The 18,712-nt window shown below is 45.7% G+C and overlaps 6 protein-coding genes and 1 non-coding gene across 7 annotated transcripts; 3 read left to right on the top strand and 4 right to left on the bottom strand.

Annotated features, from left to right (window-relative positions):
- Positions 1-1,629: 1,629 nt before the first annotated feature.
- EDB82DRAFT_t288 lies at positions 1,630-1,716 on the top strand. Its single transcript has one exon. It is a non-coding gene; the product is annotated as a tRNA-Pro (tRNA).
- A 24-nt stretch (positions 1,717-1,740) lies between these two features.
- On the bottom strand, positions 1,741-3,662 carry EDB82DRAFT_518290 (glycosyl hydrolase). Its single transcript, XM_025725788.2, has 5 exons — positions 3,289-3,662; positions 3,196-3,239; positions 2,758-3,145; positions 2,548-2,712; positions 1,741-2,495 (listed from the first exon to the last, which is right to left on the bottom strand). The coding sequence occupies exons 1-5, from the start codon at positions 3,379-3,381 to the stop codon at positions 1,842-1,844; spliced, it is 1,344 nt and encodes a 447-aa protein (XP_025594352.2). The 5' UTR covers positions 3,382-3,662; the 3' UTR covers positions 1,741-1,841.
- Positions 3,663-4,627: 965 nt separating this feature from the next.
- On the bottom strand, positions 4,628-6,826 carry EDB82DRAFT_469292 (general substrate transporter). Its single transcript, XM_025725787.2, has 6 exons — positions 6,397-6,826; positions 6,291-6,345; positions 6,088-6,243; positions 5,923-6,037; positions 5,696-5,875; positions 4,628-5,643 (listed from the first exon to the last, which is right to left on the bottom strand). Exons 1-6 carry the CDS (start codon positions 6,608-6,610, stop codon positions 4,741-4,743), a joined length of 1,623 nt encoding a protein of 540 aa, XP_025594351.1. The 5' UTR covers positions 6,611-6,826; the 3' UTR covers positions 4,628-4,740.
- Positions 6,827-10,088: 3,262 nt separating this feature from the next.
- Positions 10,089-11,353, top strand: EDB82DRAFT_542287 (uncharacterized protein; the record flags this gene model as incomplete). Its single annotated transcript, XM_065609346.1, has 2 exons — positions 10,089-10,181; positions 10,289-11,353. The coding sequence occupies 2 exons, from the start codon at positions 10,089-10,091 to the stop codon at positions 11,087-11,089; spliced, it is 894 nt and encodes a 297-aa protein (XP_065463613.1). The 3' UTR covers positions 11,090-11,353.
- A 389-nt stretch (positions 11,354-11,742) lies between these two features.
- On the top strand, positions 11,743-13,479 carry EDB82DRAFT_481577 (FAD dependent oxidoreductase-domain-containing protein; the record flags this gene model as incomplete). The annotated part of the gene is made up of 1 exon (XM_025725784.1): positions 11,743-13,479. One exon carries the CDS (start codon positions 11,743-11,745, stop codon positions 13,477-13,479), a length of 1,737 nt encoding a protein of 578 aa, XP_025594348.1.
- On the bottom strand, positions 13,464-14,691 carry EDB82DRAFT_518284 (uncharacterized protein). Its single transcript, XM_025725783.2, has 4 exons — positions 14,391-14,691; positions 13,970-14,347; positions 13,783-13,921; positions 13,464-13,740 (listed from the first exon to the last, which is right to left on the bottom strand). Exons 1-4 carry the CDS (start codon positions 14,412-14,414, stop codon positions 13,553-13,555), a joined length of 729 nt encoding a protein of 242 aa, XP_025594347.1. The 5' UTR covers positions 14,415-14,691; the 3' UTR covers positions 13,464-13,552.
- Positions 14,692-14,701: 10 nt separating this feature from the next.
- On the bottom strand, positions 14,702-17,047 carry EDB82DRAFT_453504 (fungal-specific transcription factor domain-containing protein). The gene is made up of 2 exons (XM_025725782.2): positions 16,842-17,047; positions 14,702-16,789 (listed from the first exon to the last, which is right to left on the bottom strand). The coding sequence occupies exons 1-2, from the start codon at positions 16,923-16,925 to the stop codon at positions 14,747-14,749; spliced, it is 2,127 nt and encodes a 708-aa protein (XP_025594346.1). The 5' UTR covers positions 16,926-17,047; the 3' UTR covers positions 14,702-14,746.
- Positions 17,048-18,712: the final 1,665 nt, after the last annotated feature.

Below are 18,712 nucleotides of genomic sequence, written 5' to 3'. Positions count from 1 at the left end.
ATTCAAATACAAGGCAGTGACAATTGTCTCCGTAAACGAGTCCTGCGGTCTCCTAGTGTGATATGAGGGATAACCGTGGTTCTATCGCTAATCAGCCATTGATGAAAGGCGAAGTGATAAACCAACTGGCCAACACTGGATCCGGGCTCGGTGTCATGAGGGAATGAGTCTAGAGGTGTCACGGTTTATGCGAAAAAGATCCGAAATGTGGCGGGATTGGCGAGAGTATCCAGCAGCATGGCACGACTATAATAATGAAACGTCCTCGAACTCCGGTAAGAATAGAGCGGCGGTAGCTGGCAAGGTATATCAGGGTCGAATCATCCAAGGGATTCCGCATTTGTCTATTGTAAGCGCGCAAAAGACGACGCAGCAAAAAAGGCATTTCAATGTGAGTCCAATGACCGGCGGGTAATAGTCTTCACCCTGGCCTGTGAAAGGCAGAAACCTGTATATCTGGGAGGATATAGGACATGTTGGCGGCTTCGCTCATGCGTAGCTTCGTCTTAGACCGGCGAGGGAGTGATAGAAGGAGTGTTGAGGGCATAATACGTTCTCTCATGACGAACGCATTGAAGATCTTTCATCTTATCGATGGAATAGTTACTACAAACATCTTGAGTGTCTGTAAGCACAATATGATAGAGAACAGAAAATGAATAAGTTCAATATTATCATGGCAACTGTGGTTTTTATTCTTCTTTTTTGTGGGGGAATACTAGCATGAAGTGAGTGGGCCTAGTGAGTCGTGGTCATGCCCTCCATCTCACCGCCTGCAAGTTGAGTCACGGCTCCAGACAGATTTTTTTTTTATCTGGCTGAAATGACCTGCATATTAGGTCTCTTTACGCGAAATACGTCATAGAATTGGGTTAGTGGTCAGTCACCTCGTCTGAGTTGTCAGACGTCTATAATGAGGCATTTCCATGTGACTCTATGTGTGCTCCACCACGACACGTTTCGCACGAGATACGATCGAGGACAGAGTTGACAGGACTGGAATATTGGGTGGTGAGACTTTTGGGGAGATACGTGTCTCTGTTTAAATAAATGGCTGCCACACTGCAATGTGTTGGCGCCGACGTAGCAGAAACGCTGGCCTACCAAGTCTTGGGCACAAAACCAAGCAACCCAAGAGTCTGGTCTAAGTCGTATGAGCTGAACTACCAATTTCATCTCTGATGTTGCCAGTGGCCAATTGCTCATACCCTGACGGCTGACATGTGATTGCGCTTTAATCTTTGGGTTGGCTGTTGTTGACCCAGGTTGCAGGGTAGTCTACAATACATCCACAAATAAATTTGGAATAACATCAAGGTTTGATTGTAGAGAGAAACGCATACGTCTAGACAATGTGTATTATTTAAACTGAGTAGCTTCGTTTTCCGTAAAGATAAAAGCGGTGTCCTGGTAGTGACATGTCGGATATTCGGTCGCTCAAACCCATTCAATTTTTAGTTCAATGCCTCCAAGGCAACAACCAGTCAAAATGAATTCATTAGTACGAGTATTACTAAGCAAAAGTCAAAGTTGGGGGTAAACTCTTGCTTAACCGCCAAAACGGTCTGTATGTCAACTAATTCACTAAATATCACAATAACGACATCATATGTCAACATCTGTATAACTGGCTTAATGGTCTAGCGGTATGATTCCTGCTTTGGGATGAGTTATCATTCTTGCAGGAGGTCCCGGGTTCAATCCCCGGTTGAGCCCTTTAACTTTTGTAAATCTGACATGCATTTGGACACCAACCATTTTATTTTTGGTCTTTTGAAGAAACACTATTGCAATGGAGACTACTGCCATAAACTAGAAACATCCATAGTAAGCCTTCAAAGCTATGCTGATGGTGATAGTAAAGCATCAACATCAGGACCCCAACCATCATCATTGGAAATGACAATAGTGTTGTCCCCATCTTCAAGATCAAAGAATCCACGGCTCAGTCCCGTCTCAGAGAGATGCCTCGTCGATAGAAACGCAAGCTTCTGCGACTCTCCATTGACAGAAACCGTTGCGTAACGAGATCCGGTGTCACCATTTCGGTACTTGATGTTGATGGTGCTCAAACCACCTGAGCTCTTGATGTTCTTGAACGTGAGAGTACCCTTCTTGTCACCACCGATGTATCCAACGGCTTTGTCGCCGCTGCACTCATTGCAAGAGATGATCCTCGCGTCATTGCCCATATCAGCGTTTTCTCCTTCGAGTTTCGTCGTCTTTGTTTCGGACCATGTGCCCTTTGAGACATCTGGTGCCCAAGAGTCGTACCAATCGAGTGTGACCTTTGTTCCGTCTACTTTGAGTGGTAACCAGACGTAGGTACTAGCGACAAGGTTGGTGGAAACCCAGCGGTCGCCGATGTAGATAGCATTGCCGTTGCCTAAGGGTTGGATGTAGCTAACTTGACTCTGGAAGGTCTTTGATCCGATGGGTGCAAACTCGGTCCACTCTGACCATGGGCCAGACAAAGACTTGGCGTAGCTGTAAACCTATTGACACGTTAGCATCGTCTTATAACGAAGGTGCTGGTGGATAAAATACGTTGTCATTCGCATTCCATCCAGTCAGATGAGACCCAAAGATAAAGTAGTAGCCATTCTGCTTCAGCATAGCAGGTGACTCAGCAAAGTATTGCCATTCATATGTGATTTCGGTAACGTTGAGATAGTCATCCGACAAGGTCATGATTCTTGTTCCAAACTCGCGCTGAAGAAGGTTAGCTTAAAACTGAAGATGCCACAGAATACTTACATCCTCAGTCATAAGATAGGCAGATCCATCATCATCCTTGAAAAGACCCATATCACGACTCTGCTTACCAAGTGGCCGGAAGCTGCGATGATAGGTATACTTTCCACAAACACTATCACCTGTAGCTACGCCGACTCGAGCATCTTTGTAGTCTGAGCTGTCGATGTGCAGATACAAAACGTATTTGCCCGTCTCATCGTTGTAAATGACCTTGGGTCTTTCGACAATACGGTTGGGTCCAAGATCACCCGCCTCAGTGGTGCGGGATAAAAGGGCACCGCGGTATGTCCATTCGACGAGATCAGTGGATGAGTAGCAGTTGACGTTCTGGAAGAAGGTGCCGTCGGTTTTGTCTTCGCCGATCATGTAGTAAGTACCATCAACTTCGCTGTTTTGTGTAAGTTTCGGTGTTTTAATAGTGTCAAGTGCGATACTTACATCAAGCCGTGTCCGTGTGCTTGGACATGCTCGCCGGTGTTGGTCTAATCACGTCAGCGTTTAGCCAAATGTGTAAAATGGAGAGATTCTTACCGCAGTCCATGTGGCACCAGATACAATATCGGCCGAAGCTTGAACAGTGCTAGCTGCAAGCACAGCGACGAGAGTCGAGAGATAGTAATGCATTGCGTCTTGTGTCCCCGTACTCTTAATATCTAAAAGTAACCAGGTTGGCCAAAAATAAATTTCATTTCTAGACTATCGAGCATCCTTATATACTTATGTGTTCGGGACAGGTTCTCAATTAGGTATGTTCGGATGCAAGCACATGTCATGTAAACGGCAAATAACCCATGCTATACTCGCAATGAACTTAATTCATCTATAAAGTTCCTCGTATTCCATGACCAAATCGTAGTAAAGCGAGTATAGGTGTATGGTCGGATGAAATGTTTCTGTGATCGACATTGCAGCTTGCCCGGTTCCAGCGTCTACATATGCACACCAATTTTATCACCTTGGTTTTCTTCACATGAACCTTCCTTTTGGGGGCATGCCACATGATCGTATGGCCAAGAAGCGGGGTCGGATCATCGACGTCGTACGTGCGGACTAAAATCAACAGGGGTGTTCATTCTCTGGGGAACCAAGGTAAGATCATCGGGGATACCGGAGCCGGTACTGAATCCTGACACCAATACTGGTGCGGAGTATTTGGGTCAGCATATAATCTTAAACTGTATTTTAACCTCTGATGCATGAGCCATATCCGAGTATCAGCAGTGTACTTCTCAGACTTCAAGCCAAGACTAATTTACTAATCCTACCATCGATGACATGCTGACCATCATCTAGTGCGAGACCACCAGCAAATCGTTCTTGCAAAGACCCAGAAAAAGGAGGATTATATATACAGTATTTTCCCGGGAACTCTAGCGGACTAGAAGACACCTGTTTCTGTATCGTAGAATGACAAAGTCATTTTCCGTTAATTTCGTAATATCACGTAGAAGCTACTGACCTTCACGAGAGAGATTTACACATGGTCGCGCTCGATAGTACCCAGCATGATATCGATATTTAAGTAAAATAAATAATCAGCGATTAAGTCTTGGTTTACACAACGGCAAAAAGAAAAAGAAGAAGAAAAGGAGATAGAGATAAACCGGCGTCCAGAAGTAGGGGCAGCGGCGGCAGGGGAAGTCTTCTCTTAGAAGGAACTCAGTAGTGGAGACCAGCTCCTCTCCCGTCTCGGGAAGCCAAAACACGGCAATGGGAACTTGGTCCCCGTTTGGGGCCGTAACTGTCAAAGTGGGAGTTGTGAGAGACGCCATTGTGGGTTGGCTGGTGCCTTCCAACATACTCAGTCAATGATGGTGGTGCTATCATATGTTATAAAATACTGTGATGCGCCAACAGTAGTTTGGTATACCTATGGCTGCCAACACTCAGAAGTTAGACACGCCGTGATTCACTGTCTATTAGAAAGTATCTATACAACTACCAAGATACATCAACACGTCCAACATATCCGCAACAGCTTAACTATACATCAACAACCTTTTCTTCGGTATGTCCCATCGTAGCCCGAACAGTTTCCTCACTTCTGGGTTCCAAAGATTTCGCAACAGGGTTGGGAGCATCGAAAACCTCGCTGAGCTCCTCCAGCGTTCGATCCTTAGTTTCAGGGAAGAAGAAAAAGATGAAAACAGCCTCCAGCAGATCCCAAAACACAAAGACAAGATAGAAATAGTAACCAATCTTCTCAAACGCGGGTCCGGAAGAATAAGCCAAAACGAGAGAGATGCAGCTTGACGCAAAGTTTCCAAGAGCTGTTCCCTTGGCTCGGGTAGAGGTTCTCAGGGTCTCGGCAATGTACATACTCTGCTGGGCAGTCCATCCAAGGGAAAACACAATACCGAAAAGGAAGACAAAGGCAATAGTGGTGTTGGCTGCGTTGGTGTTGGAAGGGTCATCGACGGCCATTTTAGAGGTTCCGGTGATGACTGCAAAAATGGCGGAACATGTAACAATGCTGTAAAGAAGAAGAGGTCTACGTCCGGCCTTGTCTGTCAGACGAGCACCGATGAGAGAGCCAATCAGACCCAGAACGCCATTGGTAGCATTGAGAGCAAGAACTTTCTTCTCGTCCGTGATTCCAGCAGTGTTCATCATGGCGACTAGGTAGTAACTTGAAAGCGAGTTACCGGATGCCTGGCCCATAATGGCCATTCCGACAACACAGATAAGACGTCGACGGTCATTGCGGGAGCCCCAAAGCTCGCGATAATCCCACCATCGCTTATCCGAAGCTTCGGAGGTGATTTGCGCCATCATCTCCTTCATCTGAAGTTGAACAATGGGGTGGTCGACGGATCCCTCACCGTGGAACTTGGCAAGAATGGCAGCAGCTTCGTCATGTTTGTCGTGGGCGATCAACCATCGGGGCTGTGAATCAGTCAGAATATGATTTACCAACGTGAAAAAGCGAGTTGCTTACAGATTCGGGTATGAAATAAACGCAGATGGCAACAATTCCAGAAGTGACGATTTGAATCCAAACTGGAACTCTCCAACCGTCGTCACCCTCGATGTAAGCGCTACCGTATACTACCCACCCGGCGATGATGGATCCAACAGGCCACATGCAATTGTACAAGCCGGTGAGTGTGCCTCTCCACTATAATTTTGTTAGCATGTGTTGATTTGAAATTCATGGTGTCTTACCTTGGGATGAGCAAGCTCGCTGACGTAGGTCGGGGCGGCAATACAGCAGTACGAAACGCCAAACCCAAGTAAGAAGCGACCACCCATGAACTGAGGCATTGCCTTTGCCGTTGCTCTGTTACCCAATTAGCACATGAATGGGCGATGACTCGGTTGATGACCCACTGGATACAAGTGCCGATAATGATGATAATAGCGCCAGTGATCATGCCTGCTCGACGGCCAAAAAGATCCGTAATGAAAGGGGCGGTAGGAGCTGCGGCGACACTGCCGACATTGTAGATCATGAAAACGATACCGGTATTTGAACCAGAAGATTTCCTGTCAAGGTCAGCTTGACGATCTGGCAATGGTTCGAGACTGCTTACATGTTAAACGTTCGCTGATAAGAAGTCATACCGTTGAGACCACCCATCAAGCTACCTTTCATAACGTCAGCCATGTTCATCTTCTATGGTCGAGCGACAAACATACCATCGTATCCGTTGAGGCAACCACAGCAGTACGCAACAAAGAGAACGACATAGAGTTGAAACATCGACTTTGTCCATGGTGAAAACTTGTGATTCTCAACTTCATGGGCGATTTCGTTTGCAATTATCGCAGGTGCCAACTCAACCGGCAAATCATCATGAAGCACATCAGTCTTCTCGTAGTCGAGAGCGCCATCTTCTTTCTTTTCCGACATGATGGGCTGTTGCGTGACCAAACAATTGGGAACGAAGATCGAAAGTCCAAGTTTGAGGTTACACTCACCATTATATAGTTGTATGTTAGCCAAGCTTTTGAAGAATTGACATTAGCTGTAAACAGTCAATAACAAGCAGATCCAACATTTGTCGGTCGGTGCTGTAGCCGAGGTGAGTTGTGAGTCGTGGATTCGCGAATAAGCTCGGTCGTGAGAATCTGGGGTAGAACAAGGAATAAGCATCAGTTGTGAACAGGGATTCTGCGGGGGAAGGCTCGAATTGTTGATGATCGGCGAGTTTGACTGTGTCGGCTCCGGTATCCCCGGTGGTGAAAAGCGCTCCAATGGGAGGGCAATTATGTGGGTGAGCTATTCCCGCCATCCTCTTTTGAGAAAAGACTGGTCACAGTAGTTACAGACCATGCTTGGAGAATATGAAGCAGTACCTTGCATTTCATCAAGAGGCCGAATTGTTACATACTCTGCACTAGCATGGTGGAGTGAATTCTCGCATGGAAACTGTGCATCGCGAACAGGTGTCACAAAAGACTCGGCCAAAAACGAAGGCACAAAGTTACAAGGGTCCATGTTTGCTTCGCAACAGTGAATCCAGTTCATGTTATCTCTAAGTCGCAAGAATCTTAATCCGTTTAAAACTTCCATCATCGCCGATGGAATTACTCTATCGTTCAGCCTTTTAAACAGCCAAACATTTGTGCCGCCTCAATTGACTCAAATACGGAGTAAATATTCCCAACGGGGCTGAGTTGAGAACTTCAGGTACAAGGTCCCACTGAAGCTCACTAAATCAACAAGGAAAATTACGAGTAAAGATCCATATGACAGCTCATTAAACCACGATAGAATCGGGACTTGGTTCAGATAGCAACAATGAGGGGCTAAATATTAAATCTCATTAACTCATCATCTCCAACCAGACCTTCACAATGGCCGAAATTGTCGGTTTGCTAGCCTCCGTACCTGGCCTTCTCGAACTCGGCATCAAATCATCCAAAGCACTTCACAAACATAATCACAACTCAGAAACGAGCACGATCTGATTCACGCTTTGGCTAATGAGAATGAAGATATTAGATTGGTATTGGTTCTTCTTGAAGACAGTTTGAAAACCTCTGAAGCGGCTGGATTAGATACGCCTAGTAGGTAGTGTTGCCGTCCTTGACAAGTTAAAAGTTCAGTTGAGCAAAACCAAGACGACTTTAGAAGCTTTAGAAATCTTTACGCAGAAAGTTATCAATGAGACGCCGACTACGAGAAGAGTCAAATTGCTCTTGCAAGAGTCTCAGACCCCGAAACTTCAGAGTGACTTGAAGGCTACGAGGACGCAGATAATGCAACTGTAGGTCACATATAGCGAATAGGCCAACAGTTTGACGTGACATCTTCTATGGTGAACATTCAACCTAGGTGGCTTTTGCTCGTATGGAGTGTGTGCTACGAGATGTTCAACTTTTGCAGCACAGTCAAAATGTTGGTACGCAAACACTCGAAACTCATACGGCTGAGCTTACCAAAGGTTCAGATATGAACTATACAGCCATTGCAAACGCGCTTCAAGCCCTACAATGTTTGGATCCGAGATGCTACCGTTATCAACGTATCAGCCATCAACTTACAGAGTCCAGTGGGCCAATTCTTCTCATGAGGACGTCTCCAGATTAAATGAACACCCCGACACAGAAGCAATCTAGTCTGATGGACTCGATACTGTCATTTACGATTAGCCTTCAACAATCTATCTGTTCGAACCAATGCCTCTGCAATATCGCGTACCAACCGCTCTTGGAACATACTCCCCAAAACTCCACAAGCCATCACAAGTACATTATTCGTCGGCTACACAGGCAACCCAACCTCTCCCTCAAAATGCAACCAGAAAGCATGCGCTCGTCGACGCGCTGCATGTCTCATTATCACGTACGGCTTTCCACTCTGGTTTCTCAGTTACTCCCTCCATATAGTTTTCGAGTCATCAGCGCGACACTATCTAGCCTTTGCTCTTACGCCACGTCGTCGCATCATGATCAAGTTGAACGAAACAGATTTAGTTTTTTCAGATCGGCCACGGGAATCTTGTTAATATTGACCGTGTTCTTTGTACCAACAGAGCTGCGGTGCTGGATGTATGGGAGCAAAGTAAAACGGGGTTGCCGCTCTTCGAACTCGACAGACTTGGCGCCAATATCTACGTGCACGACGTTTTCGGTACAAGCATCCTCCGATGCGCAGCCATGTCCAATGTACGACACGCTACGAGTTCTTCTTGGGCTTGGAGCCAACTATTTCTGAGGATACATGCGGACACGTTCTTCACACTGTTGCTACGAGGGCGCAGGATGGATGCCGTAATGGTTGTTTCATGAACGTAGTAATATCACGGATGAGCTGAGGGCTAGATCTTTCCAATTACCACATCGTGCGTAACTGGAATCTTGACACGTTCATGGACGCGAGTGTTTCGTATCAGACAAGCCACTGTCGCCATATAACGGAAATGGTTTAACGTGGTTCCCGTTCAAAGATGAAATCTGGCCGATAAGACTCGATGTATCCAATTGGCATCTAAAGATCAAAATATAATGCCAGGAATAAATACTAAGCATGCTTCAATATGATAAATAGATTGAAAGTCATTAACGTGATACAGTAGGCTATAGGATTCAGTAGAATATCAGGAACCCGGCGAGTCTTCAATTTCGATCTAACCTAGGTGGGAAATGATCAGGACCTACCCTGAAGACACGATTGTTATGATGTTGAACAGACGACTGACATCAAATAGGATCTCTTCAACTTTAAATCCAGACAGTCTGGTTTCATACTCCAGAGTAGATACAGATAGCAATATAAGAAGATCGGCCTTGACATATCACTATGGTCTGCTCAATGTCCACTGAAGAGAACGTTTCCATTCGATTCGAGAGGCTCGAAATTTAATCCGAAGTACTGCAGCCAAAATTGACTATCGACGCACACGTGCTCAATAAGCCACTCATCTTTGTGAAATACAAACTGCTATTGACTATAGGGTCCGTATTTTGCAGTAATTTTTTTTTAACACATCATCCAAAGGGTTTCCTGTCAGCAATACATCGTGGTCACTTATGACATTTTACAACGATAGAGTAAATGTCATACGCGTGATAAATAACCTTAGTTTACCAGATCAAATAGGCGAAATTTCACATGTTATCACTTAAAGACAATTTATAAGTTCGACAGTATTAATAATATATTGCGTACTCTGGTCGACTAGCCGAGCTTTTGACATCTAGAATATTTGGAGATCGGAAAATGCCAACTTGGCTGCGCTAACCAGTTTGCGGTTCGGGGCTTGACATGTCCTCGTCATTTCTTAACCAACGTGTTCCTCTGCCCTTGACGCGTTCAGTCAATTGTATCTGCGCCTTTATTGCACAGCCCCAACACTTGAATTGGTCATTCACAATCAACCGTCATGGGTGGTCATCTATATTTCACCGAATTTGTCCTTGAGCGCATGGCAATTGTAGAATTGGGCAAAAAAGCACAATTCACATTTCACCTCATGGTAAGAGAATTGCGGTCTCGATATTTTCAGACTTGAAAAACTCCAGCGATGATGATGGCCACAAGAGTGTTGAAGATCGTTTGATCCATCTTATCACTACCGCACAGGACCCGGACCTGGATTTTCATGAGCCTGAAGATATCCAACTCTATGAAAGGTCGGTTGATGAGGCCGCCGAAATCATGATGAATATTGGTCGCATTCCTTTTTCACATATTGCACCGCCTCTCCTACGACACTATGAAGCCCCGACGGATCTACATCATGAGATGTTTCCAGAGACATTTGACTTTCGGCTCGAGACAATCCATGACACCGCGTTTATGATCCCCATCACGCCGGCACAAGCAGCCGAGCCCGGCAATGATGGTGGGCCTGATCCCAATCTAAAAACAGACTTCCAGCCTGACCCTAAACTGCAGAGATACTCAACAAAGGACATCACTTTTGTAAAGAAATACACGGAAGGTATGGCTCAAGAAGTCCAGATGGGATTAGAAACCTTGGTTTGTAAAACTTTCACCAGAGGTCTGGAATTCGAATATCTCGCGCCAGAACTCATAATGCTTCAAAAGATTGAGGCAGCACATTCGAAACTCAAAGTCCCGCTTCGCATCCCGTTATTGAGAGGGTACGTCACCCATCCTACCACAGGAGCAATTCTCGGTTTTGTACGATCATGGATTCCCCCAAGCGAATACGGAAACTCTATTCAAGAAGCCGGAAGCCGAATGTCCTCTATACCCATCAGCATAAGACTCAAATGGCTTGTACAAGTCACTCAGACTATTAACGGCCTACACAGCGTTGGGCTTGTATGGGGTGATGGAAAGGCAGCCAATGTGTGCATTGATCCAAATAATGATACTTGGCTGATTGACTTTGCTGGTGGATTTACAACGGCATGAGTAAACAAAGACATTGCGGGAACAGTGGAGGGTGATAAACATGCGTTGTTGAAACTGAAAGCGTTTTTGTCTATAAAGTGCCCTAAGATCGCTAAGGCTGAGAAAGATAGGCTCTTTTGGGGTATCATGAGTTCTTCAGAGTAGTATAATGCCAAGACGTGACACAATGCTTACTTATCGCCACATGCAGTAAACAAGTCTCTGATAAGAAATTCCCGTAGCGTGTTTTTTCTGTTTCATATTTTTGAATGAGAGTTTATGAAACGTCATCGTCATTAAACTTAAAGTGGCCCCTGACTAGGAATTGTCGCAGTGTATAGACTTTCAGTTTATATAGACAAAGCGTCGGCAGATACCAGATCAGTAAGTGGAAATTACAATACATGCCCAGCAGTCGGTGTGAGATTCTAGAACCAATCAATTGGACATCGTGGTTTGTTGGCACTCGTAGATTGGTGATCAATGAGGCGCAAGCCTAACCAAGGAATCACCGGCACCAAATGACCCACACGCATTATCATTAGCATCGGTCTAGACTCAAATCATCAGAGTTTAATTAGTCTTTCCAATTCCCAATGTTTTTGACTTCTCACATTCATTCCCTTTTGCGCTATTTTCACTCTTTTTTTTGTGAGCTGCCCAATTGGCTCTCAATGGCGTCGTTTATGTTTCTACAATGCATTCTTCTGTTGTGTACCACAGGCGTCTTATCTCTAGCCATCGAGCACGAATCTGATGTCGTCATTTATGGCAACACGGTCGCCGCCGTGGCAGCTGCCATTCAAACTGTTCGAATGAACAAAACCGCAGCTATAGTATTTCGAGGAGAAAGACTTGGTGGGTTGACGACATCTGGTTTGGGCTGGACGGACTCAAAAGATGGCAATACAATTGGTGGTATAGCGAGAGAGTTCTACGAGAAGGTCTACGAGTACTACGATAACGACGATGCCTGGAAATACGAAACAAGAGATGATTATATCGACAAGCGCATTCGAGCGCAGCCAGGTCCGGCTATTGGCGATAAAGTTCAGTGGACATTTGAGCCTCATGTGGCAGAGAAAATCTTGGAGCAGTGGATCAAGGATGAGAAAATCCCCGTCTTTCGAAACGAGTCGCTAGTCCGTTCAGAAGGCGGTGTCGAGATCGATAGAACACAGATCAAGTCCTTCAAAACGGAGTCTGGGTCAACTTTCTCAGGGAAGATGTTTATCGATGCGGGCTACGAAGGCGACCTGATGGAGACCGCGGGAATCTCAAACCGAGTAGGACGGGAAGACGAGGAGGAGTTTCACGAATCAGCAGCTGGTATCCAAATGAACGCTCCCAATCTTCTTACGACAATTGATCCGTACAACGACGAAAAGGACCCAAACAGTGGATTTATTCCAGGCGTTGGAAGAGTCACCACCGAGGTCGCTGCCCAAGAGTCTCGTGGTAGAAAGGATCATCGCCTCCAAGCCTTTAATTATCGACTTTCCTTGACTAGAAAGGAGGACAACAAGAGGGAATTCTTCAAACCAAAGGGTTACAACGAGTCACACTACGAGATTCTCTTTCGTTACATCAAAGCAGGTCACGAAGGTCCTTTCTTCACTACTCAGCTCATGCCGAACCTCAAGACCGATACCAACGCCGCAGGTCTTGTCAGCACTGATCTCATCGGCGGAAGTTACAACAAAACGTCTAATTATGCCGAGTACTCTTACAAAGACCGAGAAGAAACTGCCAACAGACATAAAGTTTGGGCACAAGGACTGTTGTGGACATTGGCAAATCACAAAGATGTTCCAGAGCACATTCGCACCGAAGTTAGCTTTTGGGGCTATGCTAAAGATGAGTGGACGGGGAATAATAACTGGCCGTATGAGATTTATATCCGCGAGGCTAGACGCATGAACGGCGTTTACACGATGACACAACACGACATCCAGAACCCGAAAGAGTACAACGATACTATTGTAGCGGTTGGCTACTACACACTTGACGTACACCAAGTCGAGCGTGTCGTTGTTGAAGATCGAATATACGACGAAGGACTAGTACATGTTCCGAATCCAGGACCTTTCAGTATGCCATATAACTCGATTATCCCGAATAAGCAGGACGCTACCAACTTTCTTAACCCTGTGACAGTAAGCGCTACACACATAGCGCTGTCTGCGATTCGGATGGAGCCAGTTTATATGATCTTGGGACAAAGTGCAGGGACAGCTGCTGTTCTGGCGATAGAGGATGATGTGAGCGTGCAAGATGTTGATCGAAAGAAGTTGAAGGAAAGGTTGGAGGGTGATACCCAGGTTGTGGAATCTTTTGCGACGATTTTGAGGACGGGGTGTTTACATCTGGTGGTTTTTGCGACGGCAATTATTTTGTTTCAATTTCTTTGAGAAGTGCGTTTACACTGAGATAGATAAACATAGACTTTGACTTCAATCGACTGTAAACTTCATGATACCCAAATCAGCATACCCAACCGCCATCAACGTTGTACACAGCACCTGTCACGAAAGATGCTTCATCACTGAGAAGAAAAGCAATGACTCGAGCTACTTCGATTGGCTTTGCTCTTCTCTTTTGAACAGTGCTTGCAAGACTGCGCTTCACGTGCTCTGCATCATCGTGTTCATTCATGGCGGTGCTCACAGAGCCTAAGATGATTAGCTAATTCTGTCAAGGCACGGTCAGCTTACCTGGCGAAACACAGTTAACTCGGATGTGTTCATTCTCCTTGGCAGCCGTTCTGGAGAGACCAATAACGGCAGATTTACTAGCGCAGTAAGCTACATGGCCAGGAGCTCCAAACTGACCAAAAACGCTTGCAGCAGATACCTGATCAGTAGTCAGTAGCTTTCTCAAGTTATCGGTTGATTTACGTACAATACTTCCACCAGCCGTCATTGCTTTCAACTCTGCGCGCAGGCAATTGAAGACTCCTCGTGTATTCACCGCAAACATCCTATCCCAAACCTCATCGCTATACTCAGTGAGTGGCGTTGGTTCAGCTATGATACCAGCCATATTGACAGCACCGTCCAGTTTACCAATCGTTTCAACGATCTTTTGGATCCATTTATTTACTGAGTCACTTTTGCTGACGTCAACTACCTGATAAATGTGTTCTGTACCGGGGAGTGTATTGAGGGCGGATTTGAGGGCTTCTTCGTTGATGTCTGCAAGAGAGATTGTTGCTCCTCTTGAGGCGAGAAGTTGGGCGGTTGCTAGGCCCATGCCAGATGCGGCGCCTGTCACGGCGATCTAATCAATCAGTCGAGACCATGCCACTCAAAGGGTGACGTACCACTTTGCCTTCGAAAGAAGTCATGATAGGATGTATAGTAGAGTCTTCGGGTAAAAGTTACTATATTATGCAACACCAGGCATCGCGGGCGAGAAGAGTTCAAGGGAGGAGGTACTCTTATTACCCAGAGTCCGCTCAGGCAGTGGTGATGATTATGCGCCCTTCCCCGCATCAACGTAGAGGGTGGCTGGCTGATCTTAAGTAGAAAGTAAGCTCAAGATATCAGTTGCCCTTTTGATTAACAACAATGTATCATCATCCAGTAATAATGTAATAATTCTTCAGGGGAGCAATTTGAGATCGGCCAGATTGAAGTGCTCAAATCTTTTCAGAAATCGAATTGAAAAAGTCTCTAACTATACCAACAATCCAGTATTTGCACTGTCTCTTCCATTCCATACGTTCTTGATACGCTCTATAGTCTCAGTGAATATCCTAAGCCCGCTCTTCTTAGCAGAACGTTCAAACCACCGACTGAACGAATCTCGAACACTCGTATCATTTGTTTCACAGGCCGCGATGAAAGCAGGCCATATTAACCTCAAAGATCCATAACCCATCCCCGCATCAGAATCATCAAACTCGAGTAGACGATCACGCACACCAAGGACATGTTTCTCAAGCATACCAGGATCCAAGTCGTAGATCCTACGGTAGAAATAGACAGAAAGGGCATGCTGCATCGTATCAGCTAGACTGTTGAGAAGGTCGACCGATTGTTGTTGTTCTGGGTCCACGGGTGTTTCTGCTGTCCATATTGATTGTCGGAGAATGTGGAGTTGTTTGATCCATCGCTCAACAGCCTTTGCGCGACCCATGAACTCCTTCAAAGGTATGGCCTCGTCTTGGTTCTCGTCTTTTTCCCGAGCGAGACGTATGACCAGTGATAGCATAAAGAGATGCAGTTCCGGTACACCAAATATCTCTGGATAAAGTGTGGCGGACCAAATACCAGGATGCTGAAGGTGCAAGTCATTTTCACCTTCCTCTTGACCCTTCACCTTAAGCATCTCCTGATCCAAGTCCCTCCAACTGGTAAGACGGAAGGATAGATTGTCCAGGCTGTATACCCTTGCATCACTAGCCTCAATCGCTTCACGTACCTGATTCCGATGATCCAAGTTGAGTCTGCTATCAGTAAAGCTACTCTCATGAGATAATCTCTCAAACACATAACAATGATGCAGTAGTCGAACCTTGCGTGACTTACGACGATTAAGACCTCTTAAACGAATAAATTTCTCAGTCTCCAAAAAGTAATACTCGGCTTCGTCTTTGTTTCCAGAAAGCACCGATATCTGCACCATCGTCAAGAGTGCCATGAGTATAGACTTGTATTTAGCCTTTTTGGGTAGATTGTATGCCGTCTTGAGCATCATCCGTATATGGTAGTGGGCTTGTCGGTAGTATGTTTTGCCTTGGTTCAACCATTTTTTGGAGTTGTATATTCCGCCGAGACTGAATGCGCTGATGGATAGAGTGCCGTAGAATGCACATAGACTTGCGTGGTCCATCTCATCACCGAGTGTCAAAGCTGCTAAGCAGTTTTTGACGTGTGGGAGAAAGAGTATGTGCCATGGGGTCTTGCTGTGACGATATGGTGTCAAGCCTCTGAGAACGGTAGTGGAGTAATGTTTGATGAGTAATACAGCGTCTCTGGGGACGTCATCTTCGACCAATGGACCCGGACTCGGCGATGGATCAACGAGAGGTGGTATGGATGACCGGACTTGGATGGTGGATGATATTAGAATCGGTGACCGAGGCTTTGGAGTAATCACGGACATATCGGCCCAGGGTAGCACTGGTCCAATATCCATGGAATCCCACCAGTCTGGTATGTCGATATTTCCAGGATTCAGCCAGTTGGTTAGAGGCAGACTGTCAAAGCTGTTTGACCAGTCTTGCGGTTGTCGAGTAACTTGTTCAGTCGTTGTGATGCCCACGGATGGAGTGATAAGCTCGATGTCAAAGTCAAGGTCGGGGATGACAATGTCTTCCTCGTCATCCACCTCGTGGATGTTTGAACAGTCGACAAGGTCCCCATGTGCCACCTCCAAGACGCTAGCAGGATTTTGCACTAACCTTTGCTTGACCCTAAAAGCCCCAAACGGACCTCTCGATATCTGTATTTCTGATGACGATTTCTCACATTCGTCATCGATTTTCGACAGATGCCAACTTGCTAATGTGGGAGGAACGTCCTGGGCGATCTGCTCGCTCATGCGCTTCCTTTCATTGTATGTGAGCAATGGCCGTCGAAATTTTGTCGTTGAAATTGATGGATCATCAAAATCAAAGAAAATATCTTTGTTGTAGCCTCCACACTCGACACCAGCGATGTGGCACATTGAACACCCCGGACGGCCTTCATCGCACTTGACACGACGACCGCGGCACTACAGATGATTAGATAGAGGTTTCAGGGTAAGTCACGGGCAATTGACATACAGTAACGCAACCGCCAAATGATCGGCTCCGTCGGCCTGACTGCCGCTTGGTACGAGCGTCATTTTTCCTTTGTGTGAAAGACATATCTGATGGGATTTTTCTCCCTGACGATACTTGCTTCGGACAGGAACAGGGTATCTATTGACGTCTGGGCATTGATGAGTGGCGACAGGGTTGTCGTGGGCAGGAAAGATAAGAATTCTAGGCTAGTTCAAGGTGGACGTCCCCGCCTTTCGGATGTCGGCGACGATTGGGGAAACTTTCCTAATTTTGTTGGAACTACTCAGCCGGGTGATCTTCATTCATTTGCAAACTGAAAGACACTCTTCGAATGAATAAAACAATTATGGAATTATGTCAAGATGTCAATGTCTGGGGAATTCATGGGTAAGAGTAAGTTGTCAATAGTTAAAATTCCTTCATTTCCATTGAGTGAGAGAATATATTAAAAAGACAAGTACTAGCAGGTCAAGGCTATTGTAAACCCCTGCATCTACATTAATTAAATCGCCAAGTATTCCAGGTTTCACTCTAGACGCTTCACTGGCAACGACCGGGTTTTCCACTGGTCTAAAAACAACAGATGTAAGAGGTGACTACTGGGTGGAGTAAATCCATGTCGTCCGGCTCATTGTCAATCTTGGGAGGCACATGTCTAGAGGGGTCATCTTCAGAAGATTTACCGTTGGAAGACTCGTTCGTTGGGGGCGCGTTGTCGGAAAGTTTGCTGTAAGAGATGTCGTCAACGTGTGGTTTATTATCCTCGTATGGAGGTTTGTCGTCTGAAGCGTTGTCTTCCGGAGACGGTCGTTTTCGAGAAGAAGTGTCTCCACTACTTTCTGCCCACGGAGGCGGTTCAAAACACAACATTTCCGCCGGAGTAGGCGGTCGAGGACGCAACATCATCATCAGCAGCTAACCCTTTGCCATTACCGCCATCTGATACTGAGCCCACATGCACGAATTCCCCGTTATCAAGGCCCTCTTCCTTAGGCTCGCGGTCTTGGAAATTATGGTTGTTGCTTGGCACGTGACCAGCTGGTGTACAGGCAATTTCATTCACGGTGGCTTGGGACCACTTTGGTGGGAGCCCTTAAATTGTTGTATGATGGGCTAGCTATTGCCAGAGCCACAACTATCATTCTTACAGGCGTGGCTACCCTAAGAGGGATATCCAGATGAGTCCTTATTGGAACTGCAGATGTGTCCAGTGGCCCTTACAATTTAGCCATAAGAGTGGAGTTCTAAAGACTCCAAGGGAAAGATAAGAGTGGCAGAAATCTGGCTACCTCCAGGACCACACATATTAAACTCTAGAATAACGCATGTGAAACTAGGGGGCAGGGCCGTTTCCAGAGGAGATGTTGGTAACTTACATCATTGCAGTTATTGTTACGGTATAGACCGTCGGGTTTAATCTATCTTGGTATGGCCCATCGAAATTGTGCGTATACTTATTGATAAAGTCATCAATACCATGGCGATCGACAGTGACGGTTGGACGAATAGTAGTTGGGGTACGTAGGTTGGTCACAATGACTCAGCCATAGCCTGGCAAAGCCAGACGCAGGCTGAAAATGCTGTCAGTAAGAGAGAAAGAGAGTGACTAGAATGAGAACATAGGCAGGATTGGTAAGAACAGAATAAAAAACGGAGTGAACTGACGTGTAAAGTGCCGTCCTTTAAATTGTACCAAACTGATTGTTGATTTCCCTCTACGACATGTTTGCCATTGTATTTAATGTGGTATGATAAATTTAATTATTTCACTTCATTAATGCAATGATCAAAAGATCCATTGACCTTGTTGTGTGTATTGTTGAAAACCTTTTCCCCGCATCGTCGTTATCATTCTTCGTTGGCAAGTCTTA

This window comes from Fusarium venenatum, assembly GCF_020744135.1.
Source record: "Fusarium venenatum strain MPI-CAGE-CH-0201 chromosome Unknown EDB82scaffold_4, whole genome shotgun sequence".
NCBI lineage: Eukaryota > Fungi > Ascomycota > Sordariomycetes > Hypocreales > Nectriaceae > Fusarium > Fusarium venenatum.
This window is presented reverse-complemented; position numbering and strand designations above follow the sequence as displayed.

What these genes read in the sequence shown, in the direction of transcription:
- EDB82DRAFT_518290 (XM_025725788.2), bottom strand. Translation starts at nt 3,381, where the DNA reads ATGCATTACTATCTCTCGACTCTCGTCGCTGTGCTTGCAGCTAGCACT. An exon ending in CTGGTGCCACATGGACTGCG is followed by an intron (nt 3,240 to 3,288) that starts GTAAGAATCTCT and finishes TGACGTGATTAG; the next exon opens with ACCAACACCGGCGAGCATGT. An exon ending in CCTATCTTATGACTGAGGAT is followed by an intron (nt 2,713 to 2,757) that starts GTAAGTATTCTG and finishes AACCTTCTTCAG; the next exon opens with CGCGAGTTTGGAACAAGAAT.
- EDB82DRAFT_469292 (XM_025725787.2), bottom strand. Translation starts at nt 6,610, where the DNA reads ATGTCGGAAAAGAAAGAAGATGGCGCTCTCGACTACGAGAAGACTGAT. An exon ending in ATTATCGGCACTTGTATCCA is followed by an intron (nt 6,038 to 6,087) that starts GTGGGTCATCAA and finishes ATTGGGTAACAG; the next exon opens with AGCAACGGCAAAGGCAATGC. An exon ending in GCGAGCTTGCTCATCCCAAG is followed by an intron (nt 5,876 to 5,922) that starts GTAAGACACCAT and finishes ACAAAATTATAG; the next exon opens with TGGAGAGGCACACTCACCGG.
- EDB82DRAFT_518284 (XM_025725783.2), bottom strand. Translation starts at nt 14,414, where the DNA reads ATGACTTCTTTCGAAGGCAAAGTG. An exon ending in TGACGGCTGGTGGAAGTATT is followed by an intron (nt 13,922 to 13,969) that starts GTACGTAAATCA and finishes ACTACTGATCAG; the next exon opens with GTATCTGCTGCAAGCGTTTT. An exon ending in AGTTAACTGTGTTTCGCCAG is followed by an intron (nt 13,741 to 13,782) that starts GTAAGCTGACCG and finishes TAATCATCTTAG; the next exon opens with GCTCTGTGAGCACCGCCATG.
- EDB82DRAFT_453504 (XM_025725782.2), bottom strand. Translation starts at nt 16,925, where the DNA reads ATGTCTTTCACACAAAGGAAAAATGACGCTCGTACCAAGCGGCAGTCA. An exon ending in CATTTGGCGGTTGCGTTACT is followed by an intron (nt 16,790 to 16,841) that starts GTATGTCAATTG and finishes AATCATCTGTAG; the next exon opens with TGCCGCGGTCGTCGTGTCAA.